The sequence below is a fragment of the Mya arenaria genome, chromosome 4 (assembly GCF_026914265.1).
Source record: "Mya arenaria isolate MELC-2E11 chromosome 4, ASM2691426v1".
NCBI lineage: Eukaryota > Metazoa > Mollusca > Bivalvia > Myida > Myidae > Mya > Mya arenaria.
Window position 1 is genome coordinate 67,090,259 of NC_069125.1, and position 15,509 is coordinate 67,105,767.

Consider the following 15,509-nt stretch of genomic DNA (forward strand, 5'->3'; position numbering starts at 1 on the left):
AAGACTAATGCTCATGACAAAACATTAGTATGAAAATGGACAAAGGGCAATAACTTAAAAAAATACCACATTTAAAGTTATGGTTCCTGTGCACCTCTCCTTAATAGGATGTCTTTGTAAATGAAGTTTGAAGTCAACACCTCCGTCTTGGACTTCTGCTTCTGACAGACAAAAGTGAAGTATGAAATTAAACTAAGGGCAATAACTAAAAATATCATAGCCAGAGTTAAGTTTCCTAGGCACTGCACTTATCCTCAGTATGATCTATTTGTAAATGAAGTTTGAAGTCAATACCTCACAAGGCTTATAAATCAAATAACTGTAGTGTAAATGAAATCCTTTTCGGTACTATTTAAGGAATGAATTGCGGGGTTGATGTCATTATCGGGGTATGAATGCAATTGGGCTGGTCAAAGTGTGTGGAGTCCTTCGGACTCCACGCAAACTTTGACCAGCCAAATTGCGTTCATATCCCCGATAATGACATCAACCCTGCAATTCATTACTTATATTTACACCAATAGTTCATTATTTCATTCAAAAGTTATCAAAAAACTACTTCATTTCATTTAAGAAAACATTTCAGTAATCCTTTCTTACCCATTCTGTAAATAGAACGACCCAACTGTAACCGGAAATATTTTTTCAAATGACGTCACAATAACGCAGGAAAAGATCAACCATTTGAAATCAGTTTTAAACGTAAAATTGAAGCACTTATGGCAACAATACATTTAAAATATAATAAATTAACACTTTCTAAAAAGTTGATTCATATTATATGGGATCTGCTGACACAATACAAACAATATCCAAGATCAACAACTTTCATGTATATTGTTATGCGATGAATTGTGATCCAAACATATCCGAAGATGTTGCGTTCATCGATTGATAAACGCAATTGCCGAAAAGCAGTTCATTTAAGGAATGGAAGTTGAGGTGTAAATATTATATTATGAATTCGAGAATCTTATATCCCCCACCGCATGACTCATTAAAAAAGAGTTCAAGGCTGCAATTTAAGCATACCTCTGCAAGGTTAATTTTCATCAGAGTTATATTATTGTATGATTTCTGTGTAAATTTGTCATGTATTTCATAAATTAAAGGGAATTACTCTTCTGATGTGACATCACACTATTGTTTACAAATACTTTGATTATACACGGGTCTACTTATTTACCAAGTGGCTCCAGACAGAGTGATGGACGATGACGTCGAAACAATATCCTTCCACAAAAACTGTGGCCGAGATTACAAAAAAATCAGCTCTATGTTATGTCAAAAGAGCATTACTTTATGGAACTTTACCTGAGGCATGGTATATCTAGCTAAAATGTAATCTTTTCCTCATATTCAGAATAAGTATCATATTCATTGACAGAAAGTTTGTTTTTTTCTCTGCTGATTGATCTGCTGAAATGTGGTACATGCCTAAAAATACTGAATAAAGTCAAAAGTTCAGAGCAGCTTTATTTAGTAAGAAGATTACAAAAAGATAATAATTAACACTATTCAACAAAGTCCATGTACTAAATACATCAAACAATTCTAGTAAAGGAATACAAAAACAATACTAAAGTGAAACAGGTTTCCTCTAAACTAGGTAGTAATATACTGAAGGTATGCAGTTGGTTGCATGTTGTATATAAAAATGCATTGAATGAGAAGAAGCTCTTGCATTAAATATATAGGATGAGCACAAAATGAACATGATAGGATGTGGAAACTGTAGCTGTACATTGTGAATACAGTATTAAAAGACTATGATGATCAAACTTATGAAACACAGAATTCACTATAATAAAGCAATTTTGTTGTGTCAAGTCAAAAGTTAAAAACAAATAATTGTTTATGTAAAAAAAGTTTATCGTGATATCATTTAAATGATAATAGAAACTCAGAAATGAAATGTACAATGTACACAGTTCATTCAGCGTAAAATGCATGAAAATGTGACCTTATTTTAAGCAAAGCAAGGATGAGTTTTAATCACAATATAATTATATGTTTCTTTTAAGTTTTATAACACCAGTTGGATTTCATTTTTATATACATGTACATTATAATATAAAGCTACTTTGTCATGTTTTTATGTTTTAGTATGACTATAGATAAATAACTATTTAGTTCAATATATGCTACAATTCTACTAAACTTTAATCTGTATGTAAAAATGGGCAGTGCCTGGGTTCTTTCAAATAATTCTTTCAAATAATAGTTGTTCATAACCCAGTTTGTTAAATAAAAAGAGCAAACATTTCACAGACACTGTAAGAAAAGTGTGGGAACTTTACAATTGTATATAACATGTATTGTTGCACATTTTTTCCATTGATTATTAACATTCATTTCCCTAGTGCCTGAAGAGGAAGCTTCCAATGTGGGGCGAGTATGTATGGCATAAGGGAAATCGATTACTGGTACCCGTTACAATTGATGAATGACAAATACATACATGTATATCAAAACAAATTTAATTACACATCCTACAATATAATGTGTGAAAAATATTCAGACATCAAATAAAAAACACACTAAAACACTCAAACACATGATTACTATAAAACACTGTTAACAACAATAACAGTGAATATTAGCGAAAACAGCTACAAGAACAATATAATTCAATGGCAGCTATTCGGCTAATCCAGAGAAACAATGATTCGTTTTCAAAAATAACAAAAAGTCAAAGAGTGCATGGCTGATGACAGGCACAGTTTTCTTCTTGTTCTGGACAGTTTACTATCATCAGATTGTTTGTGAATCATGTAAACAACTTTACAAACATGCTCAAATTTAATTTAAGAGCAATGATTATACTACAGTTTCTGGAAACAGAATTTGGTGTTCAACTATCAGAAAGGTACAGGTCTACACAAGCATACAGGTATTTGATCTTTGGTCACACACTAGGTTGCTACTATCACAGTAGAATTTGTTCCTATATTGAAATACATCTACTTTCAAACAAATTGGTAGTTATCTCTGTGGACATTGAGCGGCATTCTTGTACTGGCGGTCTCTTCTCCAGGAATGTCGTACTGGTTATACCAGTTCATCTTGCTGGGACGGAAAAGACCAAAGCATCGGCAGCCTAAAACGTCTATAAGGTTCTTCAATACTCCTCGGCTGAAATGTGAAAAATATTCAATTTTGCCACAATTTCAATTTACTATCACCTTGCATTAAGGTCATACCAAACTGATTCTATGACTAGCGTCAGGTTACAATTTCAAAACCTCCCCACCCTGCAGGGGAAAAAATATTTTTCTATTTACAGAAATATTCCTTGATAGCAGATCCCACCTAGGTCCCATTATAAAGAAAGCATCTTAAACATTTACAGGTCCATCTTAAACATTTACAGGTCAATTCATTTCGATACATGTAGTTGAATATTTCACTGACTCACTGTATATGATACTTTTCTTGTCACTCATTATTGTTATTCTGATTAATATGCTCAAGAAAATCATATAGATTTTGGTATTTTTTTTTAATTTAAAGACAGAAACCCAATGGCTCAATGATGCTTAACATTGAATCAAATTGGCATGGCCTAACTAGAATTCAGCGAATCAGATGGTGCATATGTCATTTTGACAATTCAAGGGTCATTACTCTTCGAGTGACAATGGTGATCTGGCTGATAATGAAACACATTTGATACTGTGCCAATTAGTAAAGTATATTTTGTCAAGATTGGAGAACAAATGTGTGACACCTGGATGACGACACCATTCGTCAACGTGATCCCTATGTGTCTGCCAGGCTACACTTGTTACACAAAAACATGCTTTCTACCCTCTTTTTGTATTGAAACTTCTCTTATGGTATAGTTTTTAAAACCATTTATAACTTACTGAAATGGATTTCTGTATGGTTTCTGGGAATGATCATTGAAGCACTGTTTGTCCCCAATTCCATGAGAATGTCCGTGATTCTGAGCCTTCGGTGCATTGTTCTCAGCCATACGCTTCTTGCTCATTGCATCCAGGTAATAATACCTTGCATGGTTCAGACGCTCGTTCGTCGTCATACCAAGCCACATGATCTGTAATGTTTACAAAACATGCATTTATGCAAGTGTTTGATTCAAATCCTTTTCAAAACATATGGTTTCGTATACTTGTACTGTATACCAGTAGCTATTTAGGTCTATTATGTTTTTGAAAAATAAAGACAAAAATTGGTCTCTTAATTAAAGATGCACTCTTACACCCAAATAAGATTTACCACAATTAATAATATTTTTTCAACATTCCAATATGGATGAATTGATGTCGAAAAAAATGGTTCTTATGAAGGATACTGAGATTAAATTGAAAGAATTGAGCATAAAACATGGTATTTCTATCTTATGAGACTATAGTAGACCAAAGTTAATCTTTACCATTCACCAATCATTTAATATTTTTCGCGCTTTCTGCTATTCAATACACGGTTACAATCTTGTTATCAGTAATCAATATTTTCCATAAATGCATTATTTACTAAGTAGTTAAAGTTTTATCAGTCAAAATTGATGTTTGTTACACATGTGTATGTATTGATTTTGAATAAGAGTGTCACTTTAAATATGTAACTGATGGTTGTACTTCAGTTAAGTTTTTGACATGTTCTCATAGTTTAAAAATTATTAAATAAAACATAACATATTAATTCACTTCAATAAAACTTTAGCCCAGCCTAGTACAACCAACACACCTGGTATAGCTGACTCAGCAGGAGAGCTCCAACCCAGAGAAAGTGTAGGAAGCTGTTGAGCCCGATCCAGAACACCCAGGGCGAGGGTTTTACCACCTTCCACACAGAGCCTGTGATCCCATCATCGTAAAAGTGAACCTTCTCACAGTTTACACTCCAGTCTGTTTTATGAAGATGAATTACTGAATAAAACTTTTAAGATAAAGATTTTTGAATAAAAAAGTGTTTGGAGGCAGTTTGGCGATATTCAATTATGATCTACCATAATTGATTTTCATTAACCCATTTTAACTTAAACAAGAGGGCCATGATGGCCCTATATCGGTCACCTGATTGGACAGAGTTTAAAAAATTATTGATCGGACAACATACTGGAAGCTGCTCACCAGTATGCCACAGGTGAAAATATAATATGTTCTGTTTTTAAACAGGCTTCAAAAAAATAATATGTATTTGTTTAAAAAATTACGAAGAGCTATAATTCTAACAGCACATTGTTACTAATAGTAAGTTATGAATATTTCCATAAAGACATAAAGTTATAAGTAGCATGACCCCTGGCAACCATGTCTTTTTAATCTTCATGGTGTGAAGGAATTAGGAACATTTCTGTGAAATTATTTTGAAATACGGCCAGCTGTTTCTGAGAATAAGATTTTCAAAGATTATGTATAAAGTATTAAGTAATGTATAACCTTTAATCCAGTTCAATCACACTTATTGAGAAACCTGTACAGTATTTATGCAGTTAATCATGAATTCTACTAGGGAAATAACAAGTGTTTATTTAAGATGTTTATAAAGCTCTGCACAAAAATAAACACTTTTTAAAGCATTGCATATAGAACAAGATGGTCACTTTTTGAAAGAGCAAAGACATGTGACTAACATAGGGTATTCAATGGTTTCATAAGGAAAATGGAGAACTATAACTGACTTACAACAAAGACAGCCATAAATGCACCAGCACACGAGAATCTGCAGGAAGAACAAGTAGCTCACAAAATACTTGTGGTTCAGCGCACCTGCAATGTCCAAGACAAACAACATAAACACAAAATAAATAAAGCTCAATGTTTCTGTTTTTCCTTCATTTATCTTTAAATTATGTAAACCAAATGACTATGAGTGTCAGCAGGGTAAAACAAATACAAATCCTTGTGAATTGCAAAATATCCCCATATTCCCTTAATCTCAAAATGGCTAGGCTGATAACTTCAGCCATACAATTTTAATATTTTAACACTTTAGAGTGACAAACTTAACACAGAATAAACCTTTCAACTTGACCAAAACGTGAGAATTAAACTCACCAACACAGTTCTCCACCCAGGGGCAATGGTGATCAAACTTGGCCACGCATTTGTTACACACAGAGCAGTGCTTGGAGCGGAGTGGCCGCCGGATCAGACATGTTGTGCAGAACTGGTGCAGGTGTAACGTCTGTGACTCGGCTAACTCTAAAATGCCCTGCAGGTTATAATAGTATAGGTGTTATTTTAGATTTTCTGATAAATTAGGTGTAACATGTACATGCGTCAGATTTTTTAATAATTGAAATTAATTTTTGCTTCAATTATGTCCATAGGAAGACATGTATGTATCTCATAATCTGGGTAAAAATTCTCCAAAAATAGTAAAGAAATCAGGCTCCCAGGACAGTGGTTTACAAAACATTAAAAACTCACCTCATACAGAAATGTAAAAAAGCTACAATATCAACAATTGTAACATTTTGAGAAATACTTCTTTAAAGTAGGAGGGTATGAAATTGTTAACATATACCACTTTTAATACAGCGTTATGTACTTGGGAAAGTTTATAAAACAAAAGTTTCAATATTTCAGTTTTAAAAATGTTCAAGTTGAAAGCGCAGTACATTTATCAACCTTTATTTTCTCTGTTTTATCTGTCCTAATAAAGCCAGGGTCTGTTTTCCAGGCTTTCCAAAAGTTGAAGGTCAGGAGCACAGATACAGTCCAGAACATCACATCCTGCAACAGGCTGGCTTCCACAAGTGAGAACAGTTAAGGGAAACTTTATAAAATGGTACATGCAGACTCTACTGACTTTATATATTTAATAAGCTTTCAGTAACAGGGTCAATTTGGGCAGTATGTTTAGATGTACAGACATACATTTATCAACCACATATACATGTCAGTTTGAAACCATTTAATGCAGGTGATTTAAGGTACACTTGATTTTTCAAGAACTGAAGTTCTTTTCTAGAAGGAATTTTCAGCTTTTAGACCAGCTATAAAAGTTACTTATTATTATTTTATTTCATCATCATTTCCATATTGTTTCTAAATGAGGAGTATTGCTGAAGTGTATGTAAGGATATTAGGGTGGAGGTAAAGAATCCAGGTGGTGTACATCCACAGTTTGGTGGCCAGGTACCAGGCTACCGGCATCACCACCCACAGACTGTCATCGAATATAAACCTGAAAACAAACATGAAGCATTGTGATTTGAAACCTCTCAAATTCAAAATGTCACATTCTCATACATCATAAAAAGTCTTGCTCAATTTAAATAAAAGATCTTGAATCAGTAATAAACATGTACAATGTACAACAACCTATAAACTGAAATGATCTCCGATGAAATCATGCTGTTGGCTTTAGTTCAAATAATCTATATAGACATAGAAGGAAGTTTCCAATCCATGGTTTAAAAGTCCGTGAAAGAACATTGTATATATTTTTAATTTTTTGGCAATAGAAGTTATATATCAAATGGATCGCTAAATGTTGTAGATAATTCATGAATGTGTATAATCATGCAATGCACACTACATTCTATACTTACAATGAGCAAGCCCTCCAGAACAAGAAGACCAAACCAGCCAACAGCAGCTTGATCTCAATGGGGAAACTACACTCAGGAATAAATCCAATGGCAAACAGAACTAAGAATGGGAAACCAAACATTACTCTCCTCTTGAAAGTCTGAAACAAAAGTCAAGGAATTTGAATGACAATCATGCTTTTAATAGAAACATTATACATGTATATTTTTTGAAGAAAATCCATCAAAACAAAAAACAACAATCAACTAAAGTAACTGCCATATTACATACCGGGCATGCATTAAACCATTGTCTGATAATTAAATATCATCAAAACACATAGTCTCTATCCTCACCTGGTCAGCTGTGTACTTGATGAGACAGTTACGGGAGTCAAGCCCCTTCTCTAGTCGCAGTTCCCGGATTCTTTTCACCATGCCCACATTCTTCTGCTGGGCAGCTACATCCAGTGGGCTCTCTCCCTGGGGAAATAAGAAGTAAATGTCACTTAGTAATGTTTGCCTTTCTCGAACTATAAGAATAAATGTCAAGTCTTACAGTTCCTGTTGTTCAATGATGCATTTAAGACCAAACTATACAAGAAGACTATAATCCAGTTAACTGTAAAATGTTTATGTGGGTGATTAAAATACAGAATATCATGTTATGTTTGACAGTGTGAATGTGGCCAGTAAAACCTTTGAATTGATAGCATCAAGATCCGCGCCAGCCTTGAGAAGCATTTTTCCGACAACATTGTTCCCTGTCAGGTTGGACCAATGTAAGGGCGTGTTTTCATTCACTCTGTCCCGCTTGTTCACAGATGCACCAAATGTCAGCAGCAGTCGCGCTGGGTCATAGCTGGATAAAGATACACATGGCAAGTGCTGCTTTACAGTGAAAGTTAATAGTAATAAAAATGGCAAAATATCAAAGAATATATGACATCAGTTTAATTATATGTATTTTATATTTAATGCTAGTTTCAGTCACTTCAAAGAACATATGTTTGGCTCAAAACCATTTGTTTGATCTCATCTGATTATATATTCTTGCACACGTAAGTGTTTTCATTACTTTTCTAAAACATGAGCAGAACTTGAAAATGACCAAGTGGTTAAATGAGCCTACCCAAAGACCCTATAAGAGGCCCACATAAGGGCGGTCATCCCATTCTTGTCCAGCATGTCCACATCTTGACCCTTGGCTATCAGGTATGCAACAATAGATGTGTGGCCAAACTGGGCAGCCAGGTGGATGCAACTGCAGCCTGAGAATAGTGAACCCAAAATTTTAAACTTGTACAAACATCCATAATATTGATACTCATGTTTACGTCATTATGAATCATTCAGATCACAAAGCTATTTAAAACATTACCTTCTCCATCTCTGACTGAAGGGTCTGCTCCATACGACATCAAAAGTACAACCATTGGCAGGTGACCTTGTCTGAAAAGAGTAAAGTTGTTCCCGTGTAATACTAGATTAATGACTCAAGTGACTGATATAACATAACAAAACAAAGGTTTATTGCAGTGAAAGGCTTCCAGTTCAATACAAATTCAATTGTACATTGTATATTGAACATAAAACAAACTTACAAAAATAATGCATTCAATTGAGTTAAATGTTGTATATGAGTCTATAACACATCTTAGATTTTATAATTTCAAAACATCTAAGCAAACAGAAATTGCATTAATGAAAAACTTAAATTGTATGTATTTCTCCGGTAAAACAACCTAAATGATGAAAACTCCTCTAAATATGGGTCACGGACACTACGGACCATGGACATTACGGACCAGACATTACGGACCAGATTTAGGGACACTACGGACCAGATTTAGGTACATTACGGACCATCTTCAGAAACTTACGGACCATCATTTATAATGTTTTTAAACATTTTTTTTTTAATTTATTCACTCATTGGTCTTAAATTTGTTAATAAATACTTGAATATTAGTGCTCAGTATGAAAATTATCTTTAATGTAACTGAAAAATCCAGGAAATTCCAATGTTAAACATCAATGTATTTTTAATAAAATATTATAATAATTTGAATAATAATGAACGAAATATGTGTTTATCCTATAATTGTAAATGTGAATATTAATGTTTTCATATGTGATCGATTGCTTTCTGAAATAAACTTTGAATCGTCATATTTGTTTGTTTTCCGTTTCAACTGTTTTAATTGAAAGGTTCAGTCAAGGCGGGGAATCCACGTGACCAAATGGTTGGTTTCAGTGCAAGATGGCGTCACCAAAACGCTCGACTCGAGCCGAAAATCAACGTTATATCTATAATTATGTATATTGTTTATTTAATATATGCTCGATTTATTTTGGTAAATAAACTGTTTTGGAAAATACTTCTGCTCGATTTATTTTGGGAAATAAACTGTTTTGGAAAATATTTCTTCTGTTGCTTTTAACTGATTTAACTGCCGATCTTTCAAATTTCGTTCATTATTGTTCACATAATTGTTATAAATGCATAGTTCTTTAACACCTTTTGGAATTTCACAAGATTTTATATTGAGATCTATTCGAACTTCACGGGATTTTTCAGTTTTATGGAAGATATAACGTCATACTGAGCACTCATATTCAAGTATTTATTAACAAATTATAAACTAATGAGTGATTAATTTAAAAAAAAAAATGTTTAAATCATGGTCCGTAAGATTCCGAAGATGGTCCGTAATGTCCCTAAATCTGGTCCGTAGTGTCCCTAAATCTGGTCCGTAATGTCTGGTCCGTAATGTCCATGGTCCGTAGTGTCCGTAATTCCTAAATATGACCCACCTTGTTGCCCAATGCAGGGGAGTTGAATTCAGGTCCCCTCCAAACCGATCTATCACTGCTCCTTTACTGATCAAGTACCTGAAGAAAAAGTTAAATTATGTTCAGTTCTACTTGTCATTATTATTATCATACAGCAGATTCCAATTAGTTATCATGTATTAAATTTAATTTGCATGAACATACATGTTATTGAAAAGTTTCATAACTGGAAACTATATACAGTAAACAAAACAACTAAAATGAAGAAAAAAGCACAAATCCTAGCAAATAATCACACATAAAATGAAAACTTAAAAGTATTGAATTACATTAAACTTGTTCAACAATACAAACATGGAGTATGCCCACCTAACAATGTTGATCCTGTTGTTGATGGCTGCCCAGTGCATCAGACTGACGTTTTCCTGGTCCATTGTGTTCACATCCAGACCGCCCTCCACCAGCTCCTCGACACGCTCAAACACGCCATATTGTGTGGCCTTCACAATGTCATACTGCATGCTGTGGTCTTCCCCTGGCTGCTGCAGATTGTTCATCTCAGGGGGAGGGGTGGGTTCATTCCTTGTTCCATCTTCAGGAGCACACTGTCATATATAAAAAGCAAGTGCATATAAGATTATCAGATTTAAATTATCAAACAGATTCTTTAAACTATGATTTAAAAAAGTGGACTTCCATCCTGAAACCAGACAGAGAATCACAGCATTTTGGTTGGCAATCTTGAAACCAAGCAAAAATCACAGCAGCTAGTGTCATTTTAGTTGGCAATCTTGAAACCAAGCAAAAATCACAGCAGATAGTGGCATTTTGCTTGGCAATCTTGAAACCAAGCAATAATCACAGCAGCTACTGTCATTTTGGTTGGCAATCCTGAAACCAGGCAAAATCACAGCAGCTAGTGGCATTTTGGTTGGCAATCCGAAATAAATAACTATTGATAATTGCGGATAAATTAATGTAACGATTAATAAAATGTGTATTGGAACTCGCAAAGCCTTATCATAAGAAGCCTGCATGATATACGCAAAGCCTAATCGTACAAAAGTAAGTTTTAATTTGGGCATGGATAATTTACATCACGAACTAAATATTTTCATTATAAAAACAGCAAAATATGTCTCCTGTGATCAACCACGTGTTTGGACCGTAAACATGCGTTTGCCAATTTGAAGATATTGGACACGGTTCGCCGCGCGCCGCCATTTTGTTTTCCTGTTGACAAAGCGTCTTGGTAATACATAATCAGGAATGAAAGTTTATTATCCGGGGACATAGAAAGACAAACAACGAAAATAATGACGATATATTTTAAAAAAAATAATATTTTTTTACGATAGAATTTAAAATTATAATTATTTTTGTTACTTTTATGTCAAAAAAAAGATAAGGGTCGGCAAGGAAAAAATAGGGTAGGTCGGGTTACCAGAAACACAAGTATTTTTTTTTGGCCTTACAAAAAATGACGATGTTTCACAAGCATCACTGCCTAAGAGGACAGAAATGACAAAGCCAGTTCGATGATTAAAATAAAGTAGACCATGGTCAGATTATAAAGCTCACTTTGAGGCCTATTAAATTCATGGTCTGAATAAGAGAAAGGGCTTTATCATTCTGCTTGGGATTCTCTCATATTCTTCAAACATCCACAATGAGATAGTTTCAACTCTTGAAGAATGGATACAACCACCTAACCAGACAGAGCTTTATTGTTGCCAACTCCAAGGACTGGGACAGAAGGCCTCTGAAACATAGTCCGAGTGAGGTCAAGACTTTTGTAAGCTCACCAATCTAGCTTATCCAAATGCACCAGCAGAAGTCAAAGAGTAAAGCAAAAGAGCAGTTCATCATTGACTCCTAATATAGTTAAGACATTTGTCTGAAAGTGAAACAAGCTTGATCACTAACTCTTAATGATGGGGTGTGTCATGCAGTGAGTTGAGCAATAAGTATCGTGCTGCGAGTAAACATGATGGGTTGCTGTCATGTCATGAAATATGTTTCAACATTTCTGCCAGACTTTTTCTACATAAAGCAGGTTTCAAAAGGTACCTAATGTACCAGTCAATTGTAAACATGCCCCCCCCGCCCCCACAAGCCTGGGGAACAGCAGGGACTTCCACTTTTGGTCCAGCCAATCCCAAGTAAAATCCCTGCCCTGCGCTGCGGGTACAAACTGCTGTTAAAACCCCCGCCAAATCCCCCTGCACCCTGGGAACTTCCTAGTAAAGGCCCATTCTCTGCTATTTTTGGTACGAAAACAAAACCACCGTATACACCCAGCGTAGTCTAAAATGATAGACGTGTTATACGGGATTCTTCCAATCCCTAACGTCTAAACGGGAATGGGCAAAAAACGGGGGTGTTTTAAAAATATTGAAATTGTTTTAAGTGAAGTATTTTATGGTTGAAATTGATCATAAAGAGTTATATTCATATTTTACCATGTAAGTGAAATGTTATTTTGCACTAAACACGCATTTAATGCATTAAAACAAGTTGTTTCAGGGCTCTCACTAGGCTGAAAATTTTGGGAGAAGTGACTTCTCCCTTCAGTCAATTTAGGGAGAAGTGGGGAGACTTTAGGGAGAAGTGATACTTTTCATAACACCTGATACAAAAACTATGCCATACCACACACCTCAGTTTATATTCACATTCAAATTGATTGCTATAACTATATAAAATGTTCATAAAATAATGTATCTTTTTTGGCTCAGCAAAAGTATATTAGTCAATGTCACATAGTTTATCTCCAAATAGCATCTAAAATGAACCAAAAAATACATCTAAGGATTTGAACTAATCATAATGACCTCATAAATGAACTGTCAATATAGTAGGGGGACGAATCTTGTTTTGGTAAGTTCGGGATAGGGTACGAATGTCACATTCAGCTGTGCTGTTATTTACTTGTCTCTGGCTAAATAACTTTAAATATGCTGACATTTAAGAACCAAATGACATTTAAATCAGTGTCCTTGATGAAAAATTTACCAATACATAATGGGAAGTTGAAAAATTAACTCGGAAAATGTTCTGACAAAATGGCGATCTCGCCGATTTTTTTTTTGACATCATAACTGTGACAGGAGAAAATTACTGTAAGTAAACTCTACATAAAGCAAAAAAATAAATATTTTTTGGTGTTTACAAATCATTTTTTATATGAACATTTCACTAAAATCAATCAAATATTTGGTGATATGTCATGTTATTGATTTTCTTAGCGCCTACTTGCCGATGGCCCGAGATGGCTATAACCGTCTGCTTCAAAAGCAACAATGTTTAAATGTCTTGCATTGTTTGTTCAATACATATATTAATTACTTTTTAACTTAAATTAATGCTTGACACGATTTTTCATAATTATGTCTCCAATTCTATCTCATTTTAACGAACTTTTATCATTTGATCAGGGTCTTCTAAATGTACATTCTGATTGGTTAACTTTCAATAGCTCCGCCTACTGGCGATGCTTTGGTAATTGGATGACACGGCCCAATTATCAGATTAGGAGATTACCAATTTGTATGAATGGCTTATTGGGATGTTTTGACTAATGGGACATTGGCCAAATACTCGCTGATTGACAGATTTACAATGTGCTAAAATTTTCGGCGAAGTCAATGTCGCTTTGATGATACAAATGGGCGAAGTCTGGGAATTTTAGGCGACCACTTCGCCCAAGTCGCCCCCTCGCGAGAGCCCTGTTGTTTACCTTTCCAATAAAACGAAAGTTGACTTACACAGACAACAATTATGCCATTCCGAGCTCCTCAGCCATTTTATCAAAAACAACCTCAGATGTATGCCGGTACATCTGTTGAAGTAGTTCGTAAAATTTTGAATTATATCATTAGTTAAATGTAGTGTTTTAGAGTTGCATTTATTGATCTAAGTTTAAATTTATTGTTATTGAATTGTATTATAGCAAACATAATGAAGAATCCCAAGAGTTAAGTCACAAAGTTTAACTGCTAAATAAAATTACTACGCGATCAACTTGCAGCGGACTTGAACGTACCACTTTTTGAGTGTGTAAACCATCCAAATACATCCGAGGTTGTTTTCGATAAAATGGCCGAGGAGTTCCGAATGCAATTATGCGAAGGGAAACAACTCGATACAATCGTAATTACTCAGCCTCCTCCGACAAAGCTTCGAGATAGACCTCGTTATACAATCGTAACAACTCGGCCATGGCCGAAATGTTCCGAGCGATTTAAAACTGTGCCCTGAAGCCTTGCAGGTGCCCTTCATGTATATATCGTTATGTTTTGACAGAATGAAATGAAGAAAAGCCGTCAAACTCATAATTATAAGTTGGATATTTATTTTTTGTGTACGGAACTAGTATAAAATAACATTATCTGGTAATATTTCTTGTTTTTATGATATTTTATAGACGCTATGTGCTTTAACCCGGAATCCTGATCGGAACAACTACCCACTTTTGATGCTAAACAATTTGTACGTGAAGGATTTGCCATATCAAAAATCTAAAAAAAATCCGTCAACGTACAATTATTTGGACTAACACCCAGCGCTGCAGGGCCACCTGGGAGGTAAAATCACGGCCCATTTCCACTGCTATCCCCCCCGCACTGAGGGGTTGGGGGCGTGGTTACAATTGACTGGTTAATGAATAGGTTTAACAGGTATTTTACAAGTAAATTCAATAAGTAATCTGGCTAACTATTTCAAAATAGTCCCAAATTTTCCGTTGACAGTCTCTACTCAGGTGTTGTTTGTCGACCTTAACACGGTGGATAGTTTTAGACAATTGCATGTGCTTACCCCCTCTAAAAGCGGTTGCATTGGATTGCAATTAGGATCTTTTTCTGGTTCTTGCATTCTGACAAATTCTGACAAATGTGTTATGTGCCCTAAGATAATTAAAGAAAAAGAAAGTGAAGCAGTCAATATAATCGGTCAATCTCCTACGCTGTGATCTCCCCTACTGTAGCAAAAGAAATAACTCCTGTAAAAGCTAGGAGGTAAGGGCTATAGATCATACAAATACCGAATCCAAAGATCACACAAATGGATACGGAAATAATGATTTATCTTTTTATTCATTAATTTCAAATTCCTCTTTGGGACTTAGACATTTACGGTAGCCACAAAGTGGTCGATATACTGTATGGGAACGGGTCACGGACATTACAGACCATGGACATTACGG

At 34.8% G+C, this 15,509-nt stretch overlaps 1 protein-coding gene across 1 annotated transcript; it reads right to left on the reverse strand.

Moving 5' to 3' along the window:
- Nucleotides 1-1,463: 1,463 nt before the first annotated feature.
- On the reverse strand, nt 1,464-15,215 carry LOC128232431 (palmitoyltransferase ZDHHC17-like). Its single transcript, XM_052945974.1, has 15 exons — nt 15,122-15,215; nt 10,673-10,908; nt 10,325-10,402; nt 8,889-8,959; nt 8,640-8,778; nt 8,207-8,369; nt 7,865-7,990; nt 7,529-7,668; nt 7,061-7,161; nt 6,603-6,730; nt 6,027-6,183; nt 5,655-5,738; nt 4,714-4,874; nt 3,870-4,060; nt 1,464-3,135 (listed from the first exon to the last, which is right to left on the reverse strand). The coding sequence occupies exons 1-15, from the start codon at nt 15,176-15,178 to the stop codon at nt 2,970-2,972; spliced, it is 1,998 nt and encodes a 665-aa protein (XP_052801934.1). The 5' UTR covers nt 15,179-15,215; the 3' UTR covers nt 1,464-2,969.
- Between the last annotated feature and the right edge of the window lie 294 nt (nt 15,216-15,509).